Source organism: Branchiostoma belcheri, unplaced genomic scaffold, assembly GCF_001625305.1.
Source record: "Branchiostoma belcheri isolate BF01 breed outbred unplaced genomic scaffold, Haploidv18h27 scaffold358, whole genome shotgun sequence".
Taxonomy (NCBI): Eukaryota; Metazoa; Chordata; class Leptocardii; order Amphioxiformes; family Branchiostomatidae; genus Branchiostoma; species Branchiostoma belcheri.
In genome coordinates, this window is record NW_017803974.1 from 34,041 (window position 1) to 45,015 (window position 10,975).

General features: G+C 41.9%; 1 protein-coding gene and 1 pseudogene across 1 annotated transcript; one reads left to right on the forward strand and one right to left on the reverse strand.

The window, feature by feature from the left end:
- Positions 1 to 1,966: 1,966 nt before the first annotated feature.
- LOC109475950 lies at positions 1,967 to 9,531 on the forward strand. Its single transcript, XM_019776759.1, has 8 exons — positions 1,967 to 2,483; positions 2,741 to 2,891; positions 3,539 to 3,594; positions 4,752 to 4,794; positions 6,995 to 7,173; positions 7,969 to 8,153; positions 8,297 to 8,454; positions 9,063 to 9,531. The coding sequence occupies exons 1-8, from the start codon at positions 2,043 to 2,045 to the stop codon at positions 9,140 to 9,142; spliced, it is 1,293 nt and encodes a 430-aa protein (XP_019632318.1). The 5' UTR covers positions 1,967 to 2,042; the 3' UTR covers positions 9,143 to 9,531.
- A 96-nt stretch (positions 9,532 to 9,627) lies between these two features.
- The window catches only part of LOC109475951, a 1,529-nt pseudogene continuing 181 nt past the window's right edge, over positions 9,628 to 10,975 (reverse strand).

Sequence of the window (10,975 nt, forward strand, 5' to 3'; positions counted from 1 at the left end):
CCCCCTGGTCTAGGTAGGGTTCAAGGTAGCAGGTCACAGTATTAATGGGCGACCCCCGGGGACGATGACGCGGGTATAGAAAGTAGTGCAGCGAATATTCTTGAAGGCTGGGTAGAAAGACTGATAAGAGCGTCAGCCAGATTTAAATTGTGCTGTGTGGTGTAGGAATGTATCGGGTTTGAGACTGTGTGATTTGAATTGTGAAGGTATTGCAGTTCGTGTATAAATGCGCCGTATTGCGCAAATGGCTTTCCGGATGAGTCGGCTGCAGTTCAGGTCACGTCCGTAGGGGTGATTTCAAAGTGTACGTTACGAGCAGATACGCCGACAGGATTTTTTTGGTTTCTAGATATTTTGTAGTTTGTACCTTCTTCTCAAACATATTCGATTTTCGTATTTGTGAAGTGCACCCTGCTATAATTTTTACCGCGTCGAAGTGAGTCATCTTTGGGTCCTTAACTATAGAAATCCCCATAGGGCGAAAACTGTGTTCTGCTACCTTCAATGTTGATGAGAGACGATGAACGTTACGCAGTCTTCCATGCTGTTATGGTCGTCAGATTTCCCCGGGGCTAACGCGTTGTACTGTCCCAGCGCAGTGCCATCCATCCACTTAAAGCTCTTTGTATCCCGGTGTTCTACATGTGCACTTTCTCTCTCTCTCTCCCTCTCTACTACACACGCATACACACGCACTCACACGCACGCACACACAAACACGCACGCACGCACGCACACACACGCACCTACGCACGCAAGTGCGCGCACACACACACACACACACACACACACACACACACACACACAAACACACACACACATCAACACACACACAAACACACACTTTATTCCAGAGCACTGGATGCCACCTTGCGGATTTCTAAGCTAAAATCAACACAACACTAAATGGCACTAAGACTGGTCGCTCTTTCTGACAGGACAGTGCAGCAGCGCCACTTGGTGAAGACGTGTGGTACCTCAGGCATAGCGCGGCTGTAAACTCAAGCAGCGAAGGTTCAGTTGATAGATAAAAATAGCCACAGCTACTCTGGGTGGAAGTATTTGCTTGAGTATGTAGTGATCTCCAGCAGAGGAGGTTGGGTGACACTATATAAAATATACTAGTAAGTACAATCCTCCCGAAAATAAGCTAGAAGTACGCAACTTATTTATTTCCAAAGTGATAACATTTTGTATGTCTATTTGTAGATATAATCCCTTACAAAAAGATGATATCATCACAGAGCCCACAAAGATACTAACTGCAAATGACAACAACATTTTAAAGTCATATGCCCCCGGGGTGTTGCAAGTAGCCTAACTACAACAATAGACATTGCCTTTATATGAACTACACCTGACTGCTTCTTTGTTTCCTCATTGCGTACTCGGTCGCACTGTTTGACCGGGTTGCGACAATTGGTGTTGAGTTGTACTTACCATTAATGACTAGTAAGGACATATATTTAGTATTTATCATTTTTAATAAAGGACGTAGAACTGATTTTTATGAGCTGCCTATGCTGAAAAAGTATTAATTACACAGGCCAACGTCACAAGCCTACTAGTTCCAGTGACGTATGTCTTATTTTTGGGGGGCCGGGGCCAAGTCATCACAAACATTTGTCTAACATTGCCAATGATAAAATTACAACGCAAAAAAAGTAATACTATTCTAAAAGATACCAGACGTCTGCTTGAAGTACAATCGAGAAATACTTCAAATAAACACCACTAACAAACGAAAGTCTTTATTTCAGATGACAATCAATAAAACATACCAAAATCAGTGATTCAAGAACACCTTTGCAGATATTCTAACAGTAACGTGGACATGAACCAAAGAGCTGAAGTGAGGTAGCCTTAATTATCTTCCGAGAAATTTTCTGTCACGGGGAAGGCCCGACTTAATTTGCCATTGAAAGAATCTTTCCACTGTACATAAAAGAAGCTGTCCTGTACTTGGTTCATACTCAGCTCAGCTTTGTTACCAACCATACGTCTTGTCTGTTGGTAGTTAGAGTACCTGCAGCAGATCTAGAATGAGTTCGGAGAAGGTGCGCATGCCGTACGGCTCGCTGGTGTCTGACCGCCGTGAGCGCGCGGCCGGCCAGCTCGGGTCGGTCCTGGGTGTGGTGGGGGCGACTGCGGTGTTCGCCTCCGCCGTGGTGCTGGCAGTGGTCTTTCATAACATGCACCAACAGATCAACAACATGGCCGACAAGGTCCAAGATTTTAACAGCATGGCGGAGAAGATTAACTACATAGCAGACATCAACGCACGACAAGAAAAGGAGATCAGCAACATGGAACAAGTCATGAGCAACATGATGATAGAGGTGGCGAACCTCAAAGATTTCCGGGCGAGAGCAGAGCGAGACCAACAGGAGACCGTAATCCTGAGGGAGAGGCTGGCCCTGCTGGAATCACAGATACACGCCGAAAATTTCCCAACAGACAACCAAGAGCAACAGACCTCTAATGTAAGTAGATATCATAAGCTCAAGTAAGGATACAACTTTTCCCCCTAAACTATCTATTGAAGCTATTTTTTCAACAAATTGAACCCAATAAAAAAGCAGTACATTGTCAAAGCAGGAGTTGGATTACGGGAACTTCTCAATGCATGTAAAGATGTTTTATTCTTCATATTCTTTGATAGTTTTGTAAGAGAAATCTAAAAAGTCAGGTAAAATAATTTTGACATTGCCTAATGATGTGTTCTGTCTGACCCCACCAGACCGGTTCTGTGCTGAACCCCCAGGCTGATGACGTCACTGTTGTTGACAGCGAGCTGCCGAGTAAGAACGACAGTGTGGGGGGACTTCTGCGCAGACGCAAGAGAGACGTGCCCACCCCGAATTGGGTTCGAGTCCCTATTGGACCTTCGGGTGAGCACTGATTTTATTGGCGGGGGTTACTTTTGTCTCTTATCCTGTCATTTCCAAAGTTCCAAAGCTCTAAGTACTAAATAGCAAAGTTCTTTCCATCACAACCATTTATTTTTTCAAGCCAACGTTTCGATCTAGTGTCAGTGCACAGTAAACCAATCAGTATTGCCCTGATGAAGATGACAGAAGGTCATCGAAACGTTGGCTTGAAAAAATAAATGGTTGTGATATTCAGTCATTTACCAACCTGATGAAATTATTTACGGCTCTAAGTACTAGTATACTACATTAGCTCGCTACGTCATTACATTGTGATTTATTGAAACATTGACAAGACATGATGACGACACACTGCAAGTAACACTTATACTCATGTCGCCCCTAACACAATTAGACAATACATAAATAAGACAGACAAAGCATGAACATATGAAAATCTCATACCTTCGCCAAATGATGTTAATCTTTATGGCTGGCCAAGTAAAGATTATCCCTCCAGCTTATGCAAATAGGATCCTTATTTGCATTAAGTATATCAGTTGATCATATTCTCCACCCGAAGACAGCCTTATATCAACAAAGAAAGCCATTCTATCATTTCCTCATAAATTATACAAATGAGGTCCTCATGTTTCCCTCCCATCCAGTCTGCCAGTCCGGAAGAGACGGACGTGATGGGATACCTGGTGCCGCCGGCATTCCCGTATGTATTTTTTAGATTTTTTTATTGCCCAAATATTTATTGTCAACAATCAAATAATACACGTGATACACATATTTGTTCCAAAAAATACGGCACCCATTCGGCGCCAGGTGACCTCAATACGACTTTTCCCAACCGACGACAGATACCCATTCACACCTGAGCAATTCGTGTCAAGTGCATTTCCCAACGACCCAAGGGCACAAGTGTTCAGACATGCCCCGGAATCGAACATGGTTCGGAATCGAACCCGGGTCTCCCGGTTCATAGTCAAACGCTCTAACCACTACACCACCCGATGCCATGCATGCTACATGGCTTGGCAGCAATTGTTCCTTATCTCCATGGTTCCAAACACAAAAGCAGATATCTTTTACCTATTAGCCCACAGCAAGTAAATTTTATGAATAGCATCCTCCGCAGACTTCAAATCTAATGCGAGCAGGCGAAAAAAAAACAAGGCGGGCCGAAAAAAAAAGATTCCTAACAATTCAAAATTTTGACTTAATTCGACAAATGGTTTTGATTCAGTGGGAACATCACATATACACAGCCAGCGTCACATATCACTGCATCAAATTTAGTAAGAAACAAAACATTAAATCAGGGAATTTTCTTGTGCCCTCTCTTCATAGTTATCTGCCATCCACCTTCTGGCATGGCAACAGTCATTTTCGGCATGTTGACCACTGTCAGAAGACAATAAAATTTCTTTTTTTTTCTCCGAAATCAAGCGAAAGTCAATGCGCGCGCTCATGTCATCCATAAAAATTACTTGCTGTGGCCTTACCTCCATGGTTCCTAACACAAAAGCAGATATCTTTTACCTAATAGTGGTAAAAAAGATAAAATATTTCACAATGTAGTATTGTATCGATTGCTTTGTTACACTAATACATATTTTACTGTGCCGACCTTATTTTAAGATAACCTCTCTGTCGTCTTCATGATGGGAAACGCTGAGGAGGATCAGATTTTGAAGATCATGCATGGCAAACTGCGGTGATTTTCATTAGGGCAAACAAACAAACAGACTAGTACCAACTTAAAAAAACTATTTACAGGTTAAAGGGAGATGAATGAATCGATTTTTTTGCGGAGTGTGTGTCTTTCACACGAGTTCATAAGTCAAATTCATGTGACATCTTTACATACAGGGTGCTGCTGGTCCACCAGGACCTAAGGGGGAGCCAGGTACAGGTAATAACACGGGACTTCTCATTATTCTCATATAAAAGATAGTTTGATATGACTTATGGTCTTCCAACCTAATGCTATCCATGGTATTTTTTGCTTTGTAACTGCAGCTGCCTCACAAGGAAGACAGAGATTATTTAGGAAGCTTTTGGAAAGTTTTGGAAAACTTTTAAAGTTTTGGAAAACTTTAAAGTTTATTCCCATGTTGAAAGAGTTTATAACTTGATGTACGTCGATGGCAGATGAGAAAGTACTTGAGGAACTGCTTTTGTCTGTCAGAGATGTCAGACGTCTATTTCATATGAACCCTAAAACCCGTTACTTTCTACCCTGTTAACGTTATCAGTGATTTGTTACATTACATTAATTTGAATTACCTTCATGAAAAATGGAGGTATTGTTTTTTGTGTGTCTGTCTGTCTGTCTGTCAGTGTGTGTTTCCGCACATTTGTAGTCATAACTTCAGAACGCCTTTATGGATTGTGATGATATTTGCTATGTTGGCAGGTCGTAGAAAGACAATGGTCAAGGTCAAATCTGGGCCTGCTGTTGGATGACCTTGGTACTGCAGCATAACCTTTTTTTATCTTTTGTCCTGAATCTGGTATGGTCTTTGATTTTTTGTGACATATAGCTCTTCCAGTCAGAAATACGTAGTGTGGGTTTGGTCCCCCTAGCAGCTTGTTCTGGAACTGCAGGAAACTTTCTGGCGAAATCGTTTAAATTTTGTCATGAAAGTACAGAAAGGAACAACATATTTTTTTATCTTTTGTCCTGAATATGGTATGGTCTTTGATTTTTTGTGACATATAGCTCTTCCAGTCAGAAATACGTAGTGTGGGTTTGGTCCCCCTAGCAGCTTGTTCTGGAACTGCAGGGAACTTTCTGGCGAAATCGTTTAAATTTTGTCAAGAAAGTACAGAAAGGAACAACATATTTTCATTACTTTTAGTATGTAGGTAGCTGAGAGAGATGTACATGATTGAATGCAAATTATGCAAATGGAGACGTAATTTGCATAACGAGGAAGGAAATTCTATAATTACAGTGTTTTATATAATAGTGCTTTTGTACTATCTAATCTATGGCAGGTAGAACATCAATAGATACCAATTATGCAAATGTTGACCTAATTTGCATAACAAATGTGAAAATTAAGTTAGGGAATTATTGTTTTCGGTGTGTGTGTGTGTGTGTGTGCGTGTGATGTGTGTGTTTGACTATCATCTGCATGGTTTGGTACAGCTCAGAATCGTGTCCAGAGTGTATAGGTGTTTCCAATAGAACCAATTAACAATAAAAATATTCTAACATATCGTTTAACCTATAATTATTTCAAACGCGATACTATTAAGTGATATTCAGTGTACTGAATATTTACATTATTTACGTCGAACGATATTGACCTTTCCATAACTTCTAATTATAAATGCATGCCGCAGATATAGGATATGTTACCACTATGATATAATAGAATTTTCGTATAACAACCAAATAAACACTACCAGAAACATTAACGGTACACACCCCAATTCTTCCGCGACAGAGGTCCGTGGTAGTGCGCGGTAAAAAAAATGACGAAAGGATTTTGAGGGTCAAAGTTTGAGGTGACATTTCTCATAAACTACCACGAAAAATCATTAAACATTAACATGGCTGAAGAGTGTAAGAAATGGTGATTTTGGGGTGAAAATTTCTTTCGACGCCGAACCTTTCTTCTGGGTATTGCAACCCCTCGCGCCGTGAACGATAAAAGAATTATTATATAATAGTACTCGAATTACTCGGGCAAAGTCAAGGTTTGGGTCTTTCTGCCAGCATCAGTCATTTCTGCCGGAAAAGTTTTTTCTATGGGACTATCCTAAAATTCTCAATTTTGTGCATTAATTTTCGAGTGAAAATAATGTTTTTTTATCTGTTGATTTTACCAAAATTGAAGAAACCAAACTCAGATGTTCTTGTAGCTAAAGAGATATCATTTCGTCCCATATACAGTTATTCTCCTTCCGAATAATTCCACGGCAGAGACGGTCACTAGATTTGAAGGTGTGCAGCTTCGAATAGAAACGCCAAATAAACTGGGGTTTGCCCCCTTTAAAAGTTTAAAGTTTAAACTTCTAGGTGAAGGTAATGGAGAATTAATTGGCAATACTTATTACTATTGTTGTTTTTTTGAAACCAACAAAGGATTTTTTACTTGCAGCCGAACACTGTGACTGGCAGCCTGTTTTCCGAATCCTACCCGGAGTTGGAGGTGTGAAGGCTAGAGACGTTTGGACCGCTGGCTTCGCCACAGACTTCGGGTCAGACCCGCTCCTCTTCCCCGCTGCCCACTACAAAAGTCCGCTGGTGGAAGAGTGGAAAACACTCGGCGTTCAACTGGTGCGTTTAGCGTAACCTTTTAAGAGATTGACTTGTTTTTTTTGCCGAAAGCATTCCTACTCATTTTGAAATGTGGGATCATTGAAATGCAAAGAACTTCAAGAATCCTAATGCCTAGTTTTAGGGATATGGGATAAATATATCTAATTGGCTATTGTGGACACGTGACCTCGCCAATGGGTCAAAGGTCACTGAAAGGCTACATTGACACCCGACTAGCACGTCGGCAGAACGTATTGCGACTGCGCAAATCCCCCATTTTTTTACGGATTTCGTTGGATTTTTGGTCAACGTTGCATCAGAATTTTGCCTGTTGCAGTCAATATTTTTTCCGACATAACATTTGAAAACTACAAACGGAGTGTTAACCTTATATGCGCTAATATGACCTTATATGTGATGTTCTGCCGAAGTGCTATGCTTAATATATAACGGGTTTCGCGCAGGTGCAGTACGTTTTGCCGACGTGCTCACCCGACGTCGGTCAAGGATGCATGTCGTCTAATATTCCAGATAACACTACAGCTTGGTTCTAAGGATTTTTCATCTCTCACTGGCACATTTTAGACTTAGACTTCAGTGGTGGGTCAAATGTCACTGAAAGGCTGCCCCCCCCCCCTCCTACCATTCATGGAGAGGCCGCTACACACTCACAGGCCCCTGTGACCCATTGCTGAAGTCACGTGTCCACAAGATCACGGGTCTGTAGTGATAGATGTCTTGCGCATATAGTTTCTACATATATAGTTTTTTGTTCAATAAAGCATATAATGATGAAGATATGTCGTTTTACAGGTGAAAGTCTCCCTGTACTTGTACAAGCAGGGAACCGAAGTGCTTAACTTGATCTTTGACGGCAGAGACAGCGACAAGCTCAACTGGTTCTCCAAGAGGCGACTCATCTCGTCCCCATGGACTGACCTGAAAACGGAGACAACCAACTATTTCTCGATCCCAGGTGACGTGGGACGTGCCCCAAGGTACATGTACGCATTTGGAAATGTTGGACATGGCATCGGTGACCTAATGTTCAGTATATAGAAATTCTGGGTTCAAATCTCAGGATAAGATGATATAAGTTGCTGTTCTTATTGATTATAAATTCCCGAAAATCATATTTCAGGAGTTTCTATATCAACCGAAACTATGCCGGTTGTCCCGCCGACAACGGTTGGCTGGTGGTGGTGGAAGGCAGCACGGTGTGTGAGTGGGAGACACGTGATCGGCGCGTGCCACACATGCTGTTCTCTAGGAAGTCGACTTACGTCAACTGGACTACAGGTCAGCTTGTTTTGATGTCCTGACCTGGCAAGCACTCATTTCTACTTTGACCAACGGTCCAACGTAGTTTTATTTGACCTAGAAAGCGGCCTGGTGATAATTAGTATCAGAGGGCATTCATTGCATTCGAGAGGATTGTGTATACAGGAAAGTTAATGAAGCTTACAGCCCTATGGATCTCAACGGGTTTGGTTAGAATCCCACCGCTGCCACCATCTTGAACGCAGAGAGCACCAAAAAGTCAAGCAACGTCTGCAGCTGGCCAACACAACAAGACCTTATTTAATTGGGACATGCCTATTGCTGCAAAGTTCCTACCCCTCTCCCCTTTACTCTGATAGATCTAAAACCTAATAGCCTCTATACCAGGCTTTGGGAGACGGCTGGAAAAAGTAAATTGGTTAAATAGAGAGAAAACATGTCAGGGGATTCCGTCCGCTAGAGAGTACAGTTTCCCTAAAACTGTATTCTCTAGCGGACCAGCTCTCCGGGCATGTTATATCTCTATTTGGCCAATTTCTACTCTATTCATTCGCCTCCCGAAGCCTGGTAGAGGCTAAAAAAACCTCCTTGGACATATGTGTAATGGCATTGCCGTGTTCGTACAGGTGGCGATGACGTAGGGACTGCTGACGTCATGGTGGTCTCCATCAAGACCTGTGGTCACGTGACAGAATCAGCTGACTAGCACCTTCTTCATCACCATGGGGAGTAGGCACCTAGTGTCGATGCCTGACCTTCAAACCAAGGACAGAACCTCTGTCCGAAAACCAGAAAAAAAACACCCCTTAAGCTTTTCAATGAGTCGACCATCCCATGTTTGCAACTTTTCCTTTTTGCAACTCCTTTATTGATAAAAAGGTAAATCAATTATTTTATACATTGTTACAATTGGACATGTAAAATGATGCAAAGATATACAATAGTTGAAAAGAGAGCATATTTGTAATAATACTCCTATTAATTTTTAACTCTTTTACAGATTAAGAAATTGTTAATATGACTTTAATCTAAAAGATAATTATTACGCAATACATGTTAAAATGGCCAAGAAAAAGGGTAAAAAGATGACCTAGTAAAAACCTACAGACTTGAAACTGTCTCTCTATCTGTTGTTTGTTCTTGTTTCTGATGCTTACTCTCAACGCTGACAACCTGTTTACATCATCATCATCATCGGTCGGCTGCTGCGCAGGCGACTGCAAGAGCCCTCCACTGCCCCTTGTCGCAAGCAAGGTTGGCGATCTGCCTCTCTGACAGTTGACCATGGTGTTCTCCCAGCAGCTGTTGCATATACTTGAAGTTAGAAGTAGGCTGTCGGCCTCGCCTATGTCTGCCATGAGAGGGCACGTAGAGAGCGTACAGTCTAACAAGTTCGTCCTCAGGCATGCGCAGGGTGTGTCCCAGAAAGTTAACCTGTCTCAGACGCACATGCTGAATCAGCCCTTCGTGATTACCCAAGACTCACAACCATAGGACAACACTGATACACAGGAGGCTTTAAAGAGCTTTACTTTAGTGCAGTTAAGATGCACTCACTCCTCCAGAGATGCTCTAGTTTCCAGAAAGCAACCCATGCCAAAGCCCTGTTTACATACACACTTCAAACACACGATCTACCGGATGTAGAACCCAAACTTATCGCCTAGCAGGGCGTATAGAAACGGGTTGGCGACTGAGTTGCGTGGGACAATGCCCTATTGTCTGAAATTTTACTTGAGACGTAAACTAAGTTTATAGCAGGCCCAGGCAACCAGGCTACCACGAAGGCAACAACAACGGCTATCACCATTCTCGTAACGCGGTTACGTGACTTAATGTCATTTTTTTTTTATATATTCCAACTTTTACCTGTTATGACCAAACATGGTGACGGCTAACTCAAGTTATATCAACTTATTTTATGCCGCCACCAACACAGAGGACAAATACAGGACAGAACAATACTCATTTTTCACTTGAGTTAAGTGAGGAAAGTCGTGTAAAGTGCCTTTCCCAAAGGGCACAAGATCGGTGGCATGTCAGGACTCGAACACAGGACCTCTTGGTTCCCTGTCGAGCACTCCCTGCCGATACGCCACACGACCCCACATATCATTTCTAGAACCCGCTATCAAACCCAAATTTTTCCCTAATGCCCTGAACAAAAGCGCGTAAAAGAACACAATTATAACTAAAGGCAATACAAACGATAGAAGGAAACTAAAAAGTATCATTGCTATATCCTTCTTAATGATGTCTTGAGATTGAATATCTCGAGATGTTGATGGTAAAAATGCAAATATATATCCTAAAATACTTAAAACAAATGCTAACACCCATAAACGGGCATTTATTAGCCAATTTGGAAGCGTGCTTCTTCGAGCTCCTTTCCATGTGGTTATGCTGAGGTCACATTTCCAAACCGGGGCCCGGCCGGGCAGTGTTATGGAACAAAAAGTATGATATAAAAGACAACAAAGCACAGAAAAGTTGAAAAAATGAACAATAGGAACTATTTGCGTATATTCTTGATATATAT

Bases quoted from the DNA above. Each gene is read 5' to 3' on its own strand.
- LOC109475950 (XM_019776759.1), top strand. From the start codon at position 2,043: ATGAGTTCGGAGAAGGTGCGCATGCCGTACGGCTCGCTGGTGTCTGAC. The intron at 2,892-3,538 runs GTGAGCACTGAT...CCTCCCATCCAG, and splicing joins AGTCCCTATTGGACCTTCGG to TCTGCCAGTCCGGAAGAGAC. The intron at 8,154-8,296 runs GTACATGTACGC...ATCATATTTCAG, and splicing joins GACGTGGGACGTGCCCCAAG to GAGTTTCTATATCAACCGAA.